Raw genomic sequence first — 17,467 nt, 5'->3', positions numbered from 1 at the left:
ACACAATAGTTTACGTTTTTGAAATCTGATGAAGAATTTGTGCATTGTTCGCATAGAATTCTTTGTTCAAACAAAATCTTTATTGTGGTTCCTCCCAAGAGGTTGAGGAGTAGGGTGGGTGTAGACAGCCAGGAACAAAACCACCCAGCCAGGAGTCTGTCAAACCAGGAACTCACTTTATTGTTACAGGCAGTTGCTTATATAACGTTGAGAACAAAGGCAGGGATTTTGATGGGGTGAGGTGTAAGGGTCAATAGCATACCCTGACCTCTGAGATGATTGGTTCTAACTCTAACTTCCTGTGTGGAAGTAGCAGGCCAGAGGTCATTTGGCCCCTTCTGAGTCATAGCTGGCTGGAGGCAGTTCTCCAAACTTTAGCTAGGCTCAGGATGTTCCACTAGGCCTCACATCCAGGCCTCTCAAGGCCCAACAATTAGCCTTCATAGTTAAGCTGCTTATCCTAACCCCTAAGACAGATCTCCTGCTTGAAAATTTTTTCAAGTAGTAACTTTGCATGGACACGTATGTTCCTACCATCATTTTATTCCTCCTGCTCTCATTCCACCGCGGGCTCTACTCATTGGGGTTGCTACTATTTCTCCTTGAGGTTGTGAGTTACGAGAGCAGAACTTAATGCATTTTGAGTGGGACAGCAATCTTGCTCATCTCACTATTTCCTCTGTGGGGGTTGCTCATATCCTGATATGAATCAGCTGCCTTGTCTTACAGATAGATTTTGCGTGTCCTTCAATCTCATGACATTATTTAAAAGAAAAACATTCTCCCACTTAGAGTGTGATCATCATATCATAACTTAAAGGAGATAGGCATAGTTAACTTAGAAATACTTTGAGGGATGTAGCCTCTCCAGTGGTTCTGACATGCGAACACTGAAAAAAATTTGAAATTGCTTTTTAAAGGGCTGAGGGGAAATGTCAATGGGTAAAATCTTGGCACATAAGCACAATGGCTTGGATTTCAGATTCCCAAACTACCCCTCAAAGCTGGGAGAGGTAATTTGCTCCTGTATTCCCAGAAGTGGAGACAGGAGCATGGCTGGGACTCATTACTGGGATAGTCTAGCCTAATTGATCCAGCTTCAGTGACTCTCTCGATAAAGAAGGTAGAGAGTGATTGAGAGAGAGAGCTGATGTTGACCTCTTCTCCTCAGTTGAGTCCACTTCTGCACACAGTCATGTCCACCTACATATTAATACAGATATGCACACCACATGCATATGTACATGAAAAACAAATGCTTTTAAAAATTGTTACCAAGTAAGGAATTGGTATTTGAACTAAGTATGATGTATTGAATTCATGGAGCATGGAGAAAATGCATTCATTTCTTATTTTTCAAACTTAAGAAAAATATAATGGTTATAGATAGTTCATCTCCTAGTTGTTTTGAAATGAAATGCAATGGTGAGTCAGATCCAATGTGTGTGTGTGTTTTTTTTTTAAACTGCTTTGTTGTGAAATATACAATATTCTCACTTCATATACTCTTTCTCTGTCAATTCAAACAGGATTTTTTAAAGAAAAACACCTTTGTTTTTCCATGGATTTTTGCACAGAGAGGACTCAAGTTGCAAAATTTTTATCTGAGATTTTTCAACTTAAAACTTGGCTGCAAATATAAATATATACTGAAATTAATGTGCTAGAAAAAGGAAAGTGTTCCTAAAGAGCTTTGCTTGTAAGTTTCCTTTCAAGTTAGTGTTTCCTTTAATCCAGTAATGGAACAATAACTCCCTGTTTTAATTTTCCATGTTAAATTGTATCCATTTTGATTACATGAAAGTTGTTGTTTTGCTGGAGTCTTGAAGAGGCAAATGACTGGTTTTCTTTTGGCTTTCCCGTGTCTACACTGAAGATGAATGTTAACACTGCAATACTCTTTTCAACTGTGATATCACTTTATGTTAAGAACCTTGAGTATTATCATTTGCTAGGGGTTACTGGTCAAGTCTTCCATTTCCTTCACAGACAAGTGTTTTCTGTTTATTGACAAAATTCTCAGACAGCCTCAGCTGTGGAAATCTGGCTAGTTTGCTAGGTTTGACATACAGCCACACCAAAGAAAATTTAATAGAAATATTTGTAGTCTTCACATTAATGACTGTATGTGTGCTTTCCACTTATACGCCTTTTGAAAAAGTTGCACATACAATAATCAACCTTACATATTTGTGTTTTTCAAATTATTATAGTAATACACATGTACCCACATTCAAAAGTGGTTACTTAATTTTAATGTAAAATTCATTTTCATAGTCAAGTTTTGACTCGAGCCTTTCAGAGATAGTCTTATGTCCACCACTATGCTTCTACCTAGACTAGCTGTATTCTACTTAGTTACCTGGGAAACACATCTATTATAATGACATTGGATCATCCCATTTCTGTGTTAGTCAGGGTTTGCTAGGGTAACTGAATTGAGTCAATGAATATGTGTACAAAAGTGATCCATTGGATTAGTTTAGGAGACGCTGGCTGGGAAGTCCATTCATGTTGGTCTGCACGATGGAGAGTCAGAGCATCCAGTAACTGCTAAGACCTCAAGGATGGTTGCCTCTGGAGTTCCAGTCAGGCACTGAAGGTATGGAGGATTCCTGGCAAACCACGGTTCTGCCTTCGTTCTTGGAAGGATGAGGAAATTGGATTTTAATGTTCATGAAGGAAGGCAGGTATAGTGTAGATGCACTCATCAACACTTACCAAGAGCAGCCAGAAGATAGTCATTTGCTGTTTTTTCTCTCAAAGCTCTTTGTATGTAGGCTAGCCCAGGAAGGGCTGCTCAGTCTGGAGCTTGGGAGGTTTCCCTGCTTGTCCTTCCCAGAAATGCCCTCATGGATCTGCCCAAGAACACATTGCTTATTTGTTTCCTGGTTAGATCAAGTTGGCAATAGATTCTTTTAAAGCTTTATTATTATTTTAAAAAGAGGTAGTGGTTTTATAACTCCTCTCTCCCAGTTCCATGCCTACTTCCCCTTAGGGTTCTTCTCAACAGAGATATTTGTGTTAACTGTTGAGTAAAAAAGTTCTCAATCAGACTTTGGTGCAGGTGTGGTGGCCATGGCTGTGACTCAGGATATTTCTCCCCACCCTGGCTCTTCAAGTCTTCCACACACATCTTCTGCAGTGGTCCCTAATCCTTGGTATGTCTGCTACCTGTCTGGTTTAATACTCAGTTCTCTCTTGCCACTTGGTTTCTGATTCAGTGTGTTTACATTGCCCACTATGTCTGCTGCCTTGCCCTCCAGGTGGTTGTTAGGCTAATAGTGGTAGCAATACTCATGTGGCTGATTCCTGAGCAATTTCTCTTGTGTCCCTGCAGATGTAGTAAAGATGGCCCACTTTATTCCAGGCAGTTGACTACCTTTTCTTGTTTTACTTATGGGTCTTGAATCTCTGAGTTTTCTCTACCATGTGGAACAAAACACAAGGGTGAGAACAGGTTAGTTAAACAGTGTTTTCACAGTTTTTTGAGTATTTTTCGTTTGTATGCACAATCGTAATGTTCAGAGAGTCACAGGTCTTCTCTATGGTGTCTATGAGTTTCCTAGCCATGGGATTATGATTTGGTTTCTAGTACTAGATATGTTTTCTCCTACTTAGTGGGTTCTATTGCAAGCAGAGAAGAGTTGGTTACCTGCAAAAGCTGTGTGTCACTATTGCACAAGTATATATTTTCTGCTTTTCAGACTGAACTTGTAGCTTGCAGGGTCCCTTGTTTATTTACTCTGGTAGCAACCCTTGTCACTCAGCAGTCACCGAAGTAATTTAGAATAGTATAAGGGCTAGTTTGGAGTGAAGTAGTTTTGTTCTCAGTTACAGATTGGTATTTAGATGACCTGTGACCAGCACCCTGAGGTATCTTCAGTAACAGCAATTACCTTTTAGCTCTGGCAGGTAATCAGGTGTTATGGAGAAGGCCTGCTTCATTTATGGGACCTCATGATTCCCCTGGCCAACATCTCACTGTGGTGGTTAACTGACTTCCAGTCCTGGGATTACCAAGCTGGAGCTGTGGTTTTAGGGTTAGGGCTTTCTACTTCTATGAGACACTTCTGTCGGTACCTACCTCTCACCCCCTTTATTGGTGGTTTTATCTTGATGAATGGTATCCAGAAGGAGGACTTCTATGGAACTGATTCATGTTGTCTTCAGTTATGTATAACTACCTACTCCACCCTTTACGCCAACTGCCTTTCCATTAACCATATTCTCAATTATATTCTTTCACTTAGCAAATGGAGAATTTTCTCTTATGCTTCATCTCCCCATTCCTTCTTTTCCTGGGCTTTTTTTTTTTTGTTTTCACAATTTTTATTAACATTTTCATGATTATAAAAAACATCCCATGGTAATTTCCTCCCTGCTCCCCCCTCTCCCCAGAACTTTCCTCTTTGAAATTCCATTTTCCATCATATTACCTCCCCATCTCAATCATTGTACTTACATATATACTATACCAACCTATTACATACCCTCCTCCCTTCCTTTCTCTTCCCTTTACATCTCCTTTTTAACTTACTGGCCTCTGCTACTAAATATTTTCCTTCTCACACAGAAGCCCAATCATCTGTAGCTAAGATCCACATATGAGGGAGAACATTTGGCGCTTGGCTTTCTGAGCCTGGGTTACCTCACTTAGTATAATCCTTTCCAGATCCATCCATTTTTTCTGCAAATTTCATAACTTCATTTTTCTTTACTGCTGACTAGCACTCCATTGTATAAAGGTGCCACATCTTCATTATCCACTCATCAGTTAAGGAACATCTAGGCTGGATCCATTTCCCAGCTATTATAGATTGAACAGCAATAAACATGGTTGAGCATGTACTTCTAAGGAAATGAGATGAGTTCTTAGGATATATGCCTAGGAGTGCTATAGCTGGGTCATATGGTAGGTCAATCTTTATCTGTTTTAGGAAGTTCCACACTGATTTCCACAATGGCTGGGCCAGATTGCATTCCCACCAGCAGTGTGGAAGGGTTCCTCTTTTTCCACATCCCCACCAACATTTATGATCATTTGTTTTCATATTGGTAAGATTATTATTTATTTTATTTTATTTTATTTATTTATTCATGCACTTACTTATCTTTTTGTTTTTTTGAGGTAGGGTCTCACTCTAGCCCAGGCTGACTTGGAATTTACTATGTAATCTCAGGATGGGCTTGAACACACAGCGATCCTCCTACTTATGCCTACCAATTGCTGGGATTAAAGGCATGCACCAACATGTCGGGCTTTAATTTTGTTTTTGATTTTATAATATTTTTGTTTTTGTTGTTGTTGTCATTAAGGTTTTGTGCTGGCCTAGCCTGACGTGGAACTCACTATGTGCTCTCTGGCTGGCCTCAAGTTGACAACAATCCTCCTACCTCTGCCCAGCTTCATTCTGGTCGTAGGTCCATATTGCTGATGCTTTCTCCCATTTATATTTATCACTGGCTGATCTCGTTTAGGTCCCACATATGAGAAAGAACATCCAGCATGTGTCTTTCTGTGCTTTGTGGCTTCATTTAGGATGATAGTTTTTCAAACACTATTCATTTTCCTGCATTTATTTTTATTTTATTTTTACTTACAGCTATGGAGGATTCTATTGCATAAATGCACCACATTTTCATTATCAATTTATTCGTTTATTCCCAATTTTTTTGAATATAACACCTTCAAACTTAGCTCAGCATATAGCTCTCTAATAAACAGTGTGAATTTTATGTTATTTGTCTTGGAGCGGTACAGATGATTCAAATGGTAGGTTGTACCACTTTGCACTGCCAACAGTAGTGGGTAAGGATGATCTTGCCCACCCGCCAGATGCACAGGATCACCAGCATATATTGCCTTTCTTTCTTTCTTTCTTTTTTTTTTATGAATGCCATCATGACTGGTGTGAGATGGAACATCAAGGTTGATGTGGTTTGAATTTCTCTGATGACTAAACATGTTGAACATCTAAGTGTGTATTGTCAATTTGAATTTCTTCCTTTGATGATTCTCTGTTAAATTGTTTGCCTCGATTTTGTTTGGTTATATGGATTTTGTTGTTTAGATTTTTTTTTTTTTTTTTTTTTTAGTTCTTTGTACTTTCAAGATATTATGCCTCTGTCAGAGGTATAGTTGCTCCATACTTTCTCCTATTCTTTGGGTTGTCTCGTGAGTTTGTTGATATTATGTATGTCTGTTCAATCACCATTTAGTTTTTTGAAGTCCCACTTGAATTCCTGTCTATTTTCCTGTGGTAGTGTGGGTTTTTTTTTTTAGGAAGCATTTCCCTACAATTATATTGTGTATTGTGCAGTGTTGTCCATAGCATTTTATTTTATATTGACAAATTCTATACTTACATAGAACAAACCTTAATATTTCCCTCTCCTCTCCCTTTCTCCATTTCACAATTCTGCTCTCAATCATATGAACTCCCTCTCTGTATTAGGCACTCTTTTATTTGATGTCATCATCTTTTTCTCCTATCGTACGGATCTTGTGTATGTACTGCCAGACAGTGAGCAGTTGCATTGTAAGGTGTGGTGCCCTTTCTTTGCCTCTTACTTCCCTTCCACCTCATCTTTCACAATGTAACCTGGTCATGGAGGGAGTGATTGACATGCTTCTGTTCTCCATCACAACTTCCCAGCACTATGTTGCCTTTTGGTTCATCCCATTTGTCACTGTCATCTAAAAGGAACAAAATGAGAGTAGCATTAACATATGAAGATGAACATTTAGTGCAGTGCTTTTCGGGTAGATTTGGGGGACTAATATAAGTATTTAGCCAGACAAGAGTAGGCTTAAATACTCCTAGGTCACCTGACATCCCCAATATTAAAAAATTAATCTGAAAAAGATACACTTCTAAAGAAATTTAAAAAGAAAAAAGAAAACCACAGTGAGCTAATAATATTTGGGTTGGATGCCAGTAGAATAAAACAGTGACCACACTCAAAAAAAAAAAAAAAAAATGTCTGCTCTTTAAAGAATATTTATTTGCAAGAGAGAGAAAAAAAGGCAGGTAGAGAAGAAAGGGCACACTAGTGCCTCCAGCTGCTGTAAACAAACCGAAGACACTTGTGCTACCTTGTACCTCTGCCTTGCATGGGTCCTGGGGAATGAAAGCTGATTCACCTGCCATTGTTGGAAAGCACATTAACTGCTAAGCCATCTCTTGAACTCTATCTACACTTTCTTATAAATGTGTTTTTCGTTTGTTTAATTATGTATTTGAGGGCAAGTGTGAGAATGGGAATGTTAGTGTGAGGGAAAAATAGATTAAGAGAGGAAGATAGAAACAGACAAGGAGAGAGAGAAAGAGAGAGACAGAGAATGCAAGAATGGGCATGGCATCATTTCTTGCTACTGCAACTTAAAGTCATATGCACATGCCACTTTTCACATCTGGCTTTCTATGGGTAATTGAATGCAGGCTATTAGGCTTTGTTAACAAGTGCCTGTAAACACTGAGCCATTTCTCCAGCCCTTTACTCTGCATTTTATACCATTAAAAATCTAGATGCTGGAGATAGAGTGCTGGTTCAGTCAGGAACTTGCATATTACGCAGGTATAAGGACCAGATTTTGGATTCCTAAAACGCATGTTTTAAAAAGCCATGAAGAGCAGTGTGCACCTGTATCCAGAGTACTGAGGAGGTGGAGACAGGAGGCTCCTTGGGGCTGGCTGGCTAGCTAGTCTAGCAGAGTTCATGAGCTCGAAGCCCAGTGAGAGATGCTGTGACACAAATAAACACAGAGATAGCTCTGAGGTTAATGACACTGCCTTTAAATCCTCTCAGTGCAGGTTCTATCACCCAGAGCCCATATATATACAAATCCAAAATGGCACCAGAATCTGGAGCATAATTGCACAGTCAATTGGCCCTGTTTTACCCATATATTTATTCTACATTTGTCTCTCTCAAATAAATTAAAAATAATACATATATACATACACACACAATACACACACATATATGTAATAAGGATACGTGCTCAACTCTCTAGATCCCACATAAGCCAGACACACAAACATGAGCCAAGCACAAGGTTGCTGATGCCAATTAGGTGGCACAAGCAACTGGAGTTCAACTGTCTTTCTTTCTCAAAAAAGGGGGAAGGCGGCTGATAGTGATAAATGACTGCATGGGAGGCTGTTGGGGTAAAATGGCTGCACAGGAGTCACACTAATGCACTCTAGGTAGGGACTTGAGCAAAACCACAGCAAACAAAGTACACTCTGAATGAAAACTGAGGGTGTATAGTGTTAGATCAGGACAAACTGGGGTCATCAAAGGCAGCAGGATGGCAACAGACATAAGGAAGTGGGCCATCCACATTCCAGAAGAAACTGCATAGCCATTATTCCTTCCTTGCCTAACAATGCCCCAGATCTAGGTTTTCTGTTCCCTTATGTTGTGGTCACTGTTCTGGTCTCACACACTGGCTATCTTAGATCTCTCCTAAAGACACTTTTTCTATAACTTTTCCCCTCTTCCTCTTCCCCCACCTGAAGAAGCCTATACAGCATACTACCTGGAATTTCATGTTTGCTGTGCTCAGCTCTGAGACTCAGTCATGGCAGTTTATGTTTCACGGAATAAAAGCTTCCAACTTTGCCTTAGGGTTGTGTCCATGATGTTGGTCACTCCTGAATACATATACATTACATATAGGACTTTTTTTCTGTCACAGCAGAGAAGCAGAAGGCAATAAGATCTATCAGAAAACAAGAAAATGGCCAGAATTCCATCTAGGAGCTGGTGAAGCCATGTGGCTGAAACCATGTGGATCCTTGTGCCAGCTCAGCATTCAGCTGCAGGACCACAGACTAAACAAGGGGATTTTACAACCTCATCAGCCTCCTTGCAAAGTCATGAAATCTGAAGGAGAGACAGCATCAGAAGAGGCTGAGCAGTTACACTACAATTTGAGGCTTCCTGTCCTCTCCTTTCCTCCAACTGACAGAACCTTTAACCTCCAGCGGAGGCATTCAGCTTCTGGCAACAGGGCATCCAGCACAGCTGATCAGAGCACAAGATTCACAGCACAAAATGGAGGGATCTGGGCACTCGTCATTGGTAAGACTGGAAGCCACCCCCAAAGGCTGAATGGCAAAAATGCAGACACATAGGCCTGTACTGGAAATGCTTAACTCTTTATGTCAGGGCCGGGCATGGGTAACATATTCTTGTTTGGCTTAACATTCTCAATGAAGATATATTTTCTGGTTTACTGTTATTGCCTTTAATGCTTCCAGACTCTTGTGGCCTTTAAGTTTTTATTTTTTTTTTTTAATTTTTTCCCCTTTGATTTATAAGGCAGGGTCTGAATCAGTCCCAGTCTGAGCTGGAACTCATTTCAACAGAGTAATCTCAACCTCCCAGCTGATAGGCTTCATGGTGTAGAGCAATACACACACTTAGAGATTAGGACTTTATAATGGTACATGTTTCTTTCAGTCCCCACACTTCATTTTGCATATTGCTCAGTGGAACTTTAGAAATTGCCACTAAAATGCTGCATGCAGCCCACTGGAATACTTCAGTAGCAGGAGAGCTCAACATCTATGATTACTTTGGTGGTCAGATTGGAGTACAAGAGCTACTACTCTGCTGGCACATAAAGTTGGACTTTCAAAACCAACATGACCACAGAATATTAGAAAATCCAAGCAAGAATCTTGTAGTGAATCTATAATTCTAATTGAGTTATGCTACTACCCAGCATTGCCATTACACTCACTAGATTGTCCTGGACAATATAAGGAAACAATGAAAATAATCAGCATACTAATTTTCTACAATTGTCTGTTCAGAGTGTAATTAAGGGTACATTCTACTTCTGAAGGATTCTACCCGTATTTATTCAGCACTGAATTCTATTTAGATTATGTTCAATGCGTAGCAGAATTGAAAGCATGCTTCTCTAATCCCTTGTTATGCAACACTTCCTCATTTCTGTACCCTTTGGACAGGGATTGAAGTCTCTCAAGAAAAAAAGGCTCAGTTGGTTCTTGGTGACATCTGAAGAAAGTTGTGATGTACAGTGTAGAGAGAACAAGGATGCTAGTCAGTGAGAACACAGTCCTTGATCCAGGAACACAGCAGAAAGGGCAGCATTCAAATGCAGCTTAATATACAAATCATATGCAAATTAAGGGATCCTTTCCAGAGCTAAAAAAGAATTGCTGAGAAGAAGTGACAGTGGAGTGTTCGCCCCTAAGTAGCACTTCTCTATCTCCCCTTCTAAGGCTCAGAGAATCACAGAAGATGAGTAGAAAGAATGTTAAGAGCTGGAGGATAAATCATCAGAGACTCCCAGTTAAGATGGCGAGGTAGGGACCATGCCAAAGCAGCCTAGGGAGGAAAAAGCCAAAAACAACCCCAGCCAAATACATACTTTTACTAAAAAGTGAGATGTATAGGAAATTGAAACAGCAGTGGAGAGGTAGAAGATATACAGAGCATCCAGAGCCCAAACAGGCCAGCAGAACTGCCTCCTGCAGGGCAGGTCTGTGTGCCAGACCACAGTGGTGGCACTTACCTTGAGCAGCAGGAAAAGCCAGGCAGGGGATTTTCCACTCTCACCAGAGCCCTCTGCAAACTTAGAAACATGAAAGGAGAAGGGCAGTGAACAAGGAAGGGGCAGACCACAAGGTAGAAAAATATGTGGAACAGCAGGCGAACTAGAGCAGCATGGGCTCCCTTCCCTTCCCCACCACCAGTGCCCAACCCCCAGGAACAAAGCAGAGGTTCAGGGACCTGGGCCCTCCTACATGAACTGACAGAGCACCAAAGAGGGACCCAATCAAGAGTGCAACTGACACCAAAATCATCCCAAAAGGTAACTGGATTACACCAGGTCAGTACCCACCTAACTAACCTGGTATATATGTCTGAAACAGAAGTGCTAATTGCACCTTCCATATCAAGATAAATTATATGTTAAATAGGATGATTGGTCAGATTTGGAATTCTTAAATAAGCTGTATTTTGGGATTGTTATTTGTTAGTTGTTGAATTATAGTGGCTTTGTTTTTTACTCTTCTGTTATACAGTAAGAAAGGGTCTCACCTGGACACAAGCTGACTTGGAACCCTCTACAGACCAAAAACCTTAACTGCCTTGTTGTCAGGATTAAGGGAGTGAGTGAGGCACCACACAGCCTAAGGGACAGACAGAGGATCTGGTTGTCATAATACCAACTCTTGGATATATACAATGTGCTGTTGTGCACTGAATGTGTACATTGTATAGTTAAATTTTAGAATCTGTCTATATTTTGTTCCACTTAGACTACTTGAATACTCTCATAGCAGGCACCCCGACACCTGAAGTAACTTCAGAGTCACAACTAGCACCTTAAGCTCCTACCCAAAAGATATATAACATCAGGTATATTGATACATCTCATAATATAAAGCTAACTAGAAAATCCAATCGTTAAACAAGCCAAGATGCAAAAATATATACATTGTAACACAAGAAACACCAAAAATCAAGACAATATAAATTTATCACAAAGTATTAATGCATCAGAAATGACCTCCTGTGAGAACAAGGTAGAGGAAAAGCCTGAGAAAGAGTTCAAAAGAATTACTACAAATATGTTCAAAGAACTCAAAAGAAGAAATAAAAGGAAGCAAAGAAGACAGAGGATGACAATTTAATGAAACGAAGAGATCAATACTAGGCATAAATAAGGTAATAGAAATAATAAAGAAAAACCAGTTAGAATTAATAGCAATAACGAACAAAGCTAATTAAATTAAAAAAAAAACTCTGTAGAAAATCTCACCAGTAGGATGGATGAAGGAGAGGACAGAATATCTAAACCAAAAGACCAGGTGGCAGATCTAATACAATCCAACAAAGAGAAAGACAAACATAAGGAAAAGTATGAGTGGGAATTTCAAGATATTTGGGACACTATGAAAAGATCAAATATAAGAATTCAGGGCATATGACAAAGAGAAGAATTTCACTCCAAAGGCATAGTTGGTGTCGTTAACAAAATCATAGATGAAAACTTCCCACAAATTGGGAAAGAGTGCCGGTGCAGATACCGGAAGCCTTTAGAACCCCAGCCAGACAACACCTGGACAGAACCTCTCCTCGCCATATTAAACTACCAAACACACAAACCAAAGAAAAAATATTGAAAGCAGTCAGAGAGAAAAATCAAGTTACCTACAAAGGCAAACCTATCAGGATTACAGCAGATTACTCAACACAAACTTTAAAAGCCAGAAGGGCATGGAGTGTTGTATTCCAAGTTCTGAAAGATAACAACTGTCAACCAAGGTTACTTTATCCTGCAAAGATATCCACTCAAATAGACAGAGAAATAAGGACTTCCATGACAAAAGCAGGCTAAAGGACTAAAGACAAAACCAGATCTACAAAAAATACTTGAAAGAATCCTCCATGCTGAAGAAAAAGGAAAGCACGCATATAAGGAACCAGGAAAATAACAAACAATACTCAACTACTAGTTAACGAAAGACAGCAGAGGTAAAACTGGAAGAACTACACAGAAAATGGTAAAAATGAATACACAAATTTCAAAATACCTCTTAATATCTATGACCTCAATGCCCCAACCAAAAGACATAGGTTTTCAGACTGGGTTAAAAAGCAGGATCTTTCAATTTGGTGCTTCCAAGAAACCAACCTTTCTACAAAGGATGGACACTATCTTAGGGTGAAAGTTTGGAAAACAGTGTTTCAAGCAAATGGACCTAGAAAACAAGCAGGTGTTGTTATCCTAATATCTGATAAGGTAGAATTCAGTCCCACATTACTTAAGAAAGATAAAGAAGATCACTTTATATTGATTAAAGGCACCCTCCAACAGGAGGACATTACAATCCTAAACATATATGCACCCAACATGGGGGCCCCAAAATACATCAAGCAAATGTTATTAGAACTAAAGTCACAGATAACACCAATCACAGTGATAGTGGATGACTTCAAGACCCCACTCTCATCAATTGACAGGCCATCCCAGAATAAAAAAGAACAAGGATGCATCTGAACTAATTAAGATCATTAATGGACCTAACAGATATCTACAGGACATTTTATCCAAATGCTCACATTCTTTTCATCAGCACATGGAATATTCTCTAAAATAGACCATATATTAGAACACAAAGCAAATCTTAACAAATACAGGAAAATTGAAGTAATGCCTTGCATTCTATGTGTCCACAATGAAATCAAGCTACAAATCAATAGCAACAAAGGCTATAGAGCATCCACAAAATCATGGAAATATAATAACACCCTACAAAATGATGAATGGGTGAATGATGAAATCAAGAGAGGAACCAAAAAATTTACAGAGTCAAACTATAATAGAACATAACATAACAAAATCTCTGTGACACAATGAAGGCAGTCCTAAGAGGTAAACTTATAGATTTAGTGCCTTTATTAAAAAATTAGAAAGGTTACAAATAAATGACCTAATGCTTCACCTTAAAGCCCTGGAAAAAGAAGAACAAGGCAAACCCCAAATCAGCAGACGGGAAGAAATAATAAAGATTAGGGAAGAAAGTAATGAAATAGAAACAAACAAACAAACAAAATCAATGATACAAAGAGTTGGTTCTTTGAAAGGATAAATAAGATTGATAAACCCTTAGCAAATCTGACCAAAAGAAAGTGAGAAGTGACACAAATTAATAAAATTTGTAGTGAAAAAGTCACCATCACAACAGATGCCAAAGAAATTCAAAAAATCATAGGGACATACTATAAAAGCAAATACTCCACAATGTATCAAATTCTGAAAGAAATGGATGATTTCCTTGATTTATATGACCTACCTAAATTAAATCAAGATGAGATGAATCACTTAAATAGACCTATGACAAGCATGGAGATCCAAACTAAAAAAAGACCCAGGACCAGATGGATTCACTGCTGAATTTTACCAGACCTTCAAGGAAAAGCTAAGACTATTGCTTCTTAAGCTTTTTCATAAAATAGAAAAAGGAAGAATTCTACTAAACTCTTTCTATGAAGCCAGCATCACCCTGATACCAAAAGCAGGCAAAGATAGCAAAAAAAAAAAAAAAAGAAAAAAGAAAGAAAGAAAATTATAGACCAATCTCCCTCATGAACATTGATGCAAAAATTCTCAACAAAATATTGGCAAACTGAATAAAAGAATACATCAGAAAGATCATTCCCCATGACCAAGTAGACTTTATTCCAGAGTTGCAGGGATAGTTCAATATATACAAATCAATAAATGTAATACATTATATAAGTGGACTGAAGGACAAAAATCACATGATCATATCATTAGACACAGAATAAGCATTTGACAAAATCCAACATCCCTTCATGATAAAAGTCCTACAGAGACTGGAAATAGAATGAACATATCTCAATCTAATAAAGGCTATTTATGACCAGCCTACAGCCAACATATTACTAAATGGGGAAAAACTGGAAGCTTTCCCACGAATATCAGGAACAAGACAAGGGTGTCCACATCCCCACCTATATTTAATATAGTATTAGAAACCTTAGCGATAGCAATATGGCATGAGAAACATATAAAAGGAATACAACTTGGAAAGAAAGAGTTGAAGTTTTCATTACTTGCAGATGACATGATTCTATTTATAAAGGACCCGAAAGAATCTACTAGTAAACTGTTAGATCTGGTAAACACCTACAGCCATGTAGCAGTATAGAAAATAAATACACAAAAGTAAGTAGCCTTCCTATATGCTAACAACAAACACACAGAGGTAAAAATCAAAGAATCACTCCCATTCACGATTTCATCAAAGAAAATAAAGTAGCTTGGAATAAATCTAACCAAGGAAGTAATGAATCTATAGTATGAAAACTCTAAAACACTCAAGTGAGAAATTGCAGAAGACATTAGGAAATGGAAAAAACATTCCTTTTTTTTTTTCCCCTGGATTAGAAGAATTAATACTGTGAAAGTGTCAATCTTACCAAAAGCAATCTACACATTTAATGAAATCCCCATCAAAATTCCAAAAACATTCTCTATGGAAAGAGAACAAAAAAATCCAAACATTCATTTGGAATCACAAAAAACCTTGAATCTCTAAAATAATACTGAGCAACATAACTAAGGCTGGTGGTTTCACCATCCCTGATTTTAACCTATAGTACAGAGCCAAAGTAACAAAAATAGCATGGTACTGGCATAAAAGCAGACACATAGATTAATGGAACATAATAAAGGACACAGATGCAAGTCAAGGTAGCTATAGTCACCTGATACTTGATCAAAATGCCAAAAATACTCATTGGAGAAAAGACAGCCTCTTCAGCAAATGGTGTTGGGAAAACTGGATATGTATCTGTAGAAGGAGGAAAATAGATTCTTCTCTCTCTCCATGAACAAGAATTAAGTCCAAATGGATTAAAGACCTTAACATCAGACCTGAAACTCTGAAACTTCTATAGGAAAAAGTAGAGGAAACCATTCAACAGGAAACCATTCAGCATATTGGTCTTGGCAAAGACTTTCTGAATATAATCCCTATTGTTCAGTTAAAAAAAAAAAAAAAAAACACAGATTAACTGCTAGAAATTACAAAGATTTTGTACTTCAAAGGACACTGTGAATAAAGCAAAGAGGCAACCTACAGAATGGGAAAAAGTCTTTGCCAGATATATATCTGATAGAGGATATTGATCTCTGATATAGAAAAAACTCAAAAAGTTAAATAATAAGAAGTCAAACGAGCAAATTTTAAAAAGCATGGGCTATGGAGCTAAATAGAGAGTTCTCAAAGGAAGAAATAGAGATGGCATATAAACATCTAAGAAAATGTTCTACATCCCTAGTCATCAGGGAAATGCATATTAAAACTACATTGATATTCCATCTCACTCCTGTAAGACTGGCCACCATCATGAAAACAAATGATAATAAATGTTGGCAGGGATGTGGAAAAAGAGGAACCCTTCTACACTGCTGGTGGGAATGTAATCTGGTCCAGCCATTGTGGAAAACAGTGTGGAGGTTCCTAAATCAGCTAAAGATTGATCTACCATATGACCCAGCTAGACCACTCCTGGGAATATATCCCAAGGGCTCATCTCATTTCCTTAGAAATATGTGCTCAACCATGTTTATTGCTGCTCAATTTATAATAGCTGTGAAATGGAACCAGCCTAGGCGTGCCTCAACTGATGAGTGGATAATGAAATGTGGCACATTTATACATTGGTGTTCTGCTCAGCGGTAAAGAAAGATAAAGTTATGAAATTTGCAGTAAAATGGATGGATCTGGAAGGGATTATACTAAGTGAGGTAACACAGGCCCAGAAAGCCAAGTGCCATATTTTCTCCCTCATATGTGGATCCTAGCTACAGATGATTGGGAAAATCAGCAGCCGAGGTCCGTAAAAAAGAGATATGAAGTGAAGAGAAAGGAAGGGAGGAGGGTACTTAATAGATTGATATTGTATATATGTAGGAAGTATAGATTAACTGGGGTAAAAAGTGTCAAAGTGAGGTTAGGGGAGGAGATTGAGTAAAGGAAAGTGGAGGGACTGCTAGTGAAAATCTAATAGGATATAAATAAATCATATGGAGTTCTTGATTTTTGACAATGGAACCCTCAGGAACCATAAATTGTTGCTAGAAAATTTCAGTGACAGAGATGGGATACCTTCCTCTCTAGTTGTTGGTCAGGGAGGTCCTTTATGCCCCCAAAACATTATAGACTATTGCTGAGGCCCTTGGTTTCCCACCAGGAATCAATGGTAAAACCCTATTGCTGAAGACCCCACATACATGGACTGCAAGGCCCCTATGAAATCCTTCTGGAACTTAGCTGATAACCTCCTCCATGTAGACAAGCTGACAGAAAATTGGAAGAAGCCATTTTACATGCAGTGCAATGGGAGAAGGAGATACCACCAGTGAAGAATCTCAACAGTGGGCACTGCAAGCCTTATAATTGGCCAGCCAGGCCAAATGAGTCAACAGGTATGATAGTGGTACATCTGTCATGGTGGAAACCAACTGCCCTCCAATTGGATTGAAGGCTCACTCCATGGGAGGGTATACATGGAAAATGTTTTAAGAAATTGAGAAAAATAAAATAAGTAAAAAAATGAGAGCTGTTAGATGAGGTGCTGGGAAACATGGCCCTCTGGTCATGACTGGGTCATTACCCTCATAAACTCACAGCACAGTGGTTTACAGTACAAAATTAGGCCATCACCTTTCCATCACAGAGTGGGGAAGAGCTCTTTGGCCATATCCCACCCTGCAGATTTATCCAGTAAGTGTTTGCTGGGGAGGGGCAGAAGCTACTTCAGTAGTGTAGACACTGGTTCTGTTCTCCATACTTCAGTAACTTAACCCCTAGGCTGATCATGCAAACAACCTCTGAGAAAGTCAGTGGGTCACAACTATAGTAATAGGCGTGGAAGCGGT

General features: G+C 38.8%; 1 protein-coding gene across 1 annotated transcript in view; it reads right to left on the bottom strand.

Moving 5' to 3' along the window:
- Positions 1-6,593: 6,593 nt before the first annotated feature.
- LOC123457061 (zinc finger protein 844-like) overlaps positions 6,594-17,467 on the bottom strand; it is a 73,249-nt gene continuing 62,375 nt past the window's right edge. Inside the window, exon 4 of the mRNA XM_045141155.1 lies at positions 6,594-6,700. Within this exon, the coding sequence (XP_044997090.1) occupies positions 6,594-6,700 (107 nt within the window). The remainder of the gene's footprint in view (positions 6,701-17,467) is intronic.

This window comes from Jaculus jaculus, chromosome Y, assembly GCF_020740685.1.
Source record: "Jaculus jaculus isolate mJacJac1 chromosome Y, mJacJac1.mat.Y.cur, whole genome shotgun sequence".
Taxonomy (NCBI): Eukaryota; Metazoa; Chordata; class Mammalia; order Rodentia; family Dipodidae; genus Jaculus; species Jaculus jaculus.
This window is presented reverse-complemented; position numbering and strand designations above follow the sequence as displayed.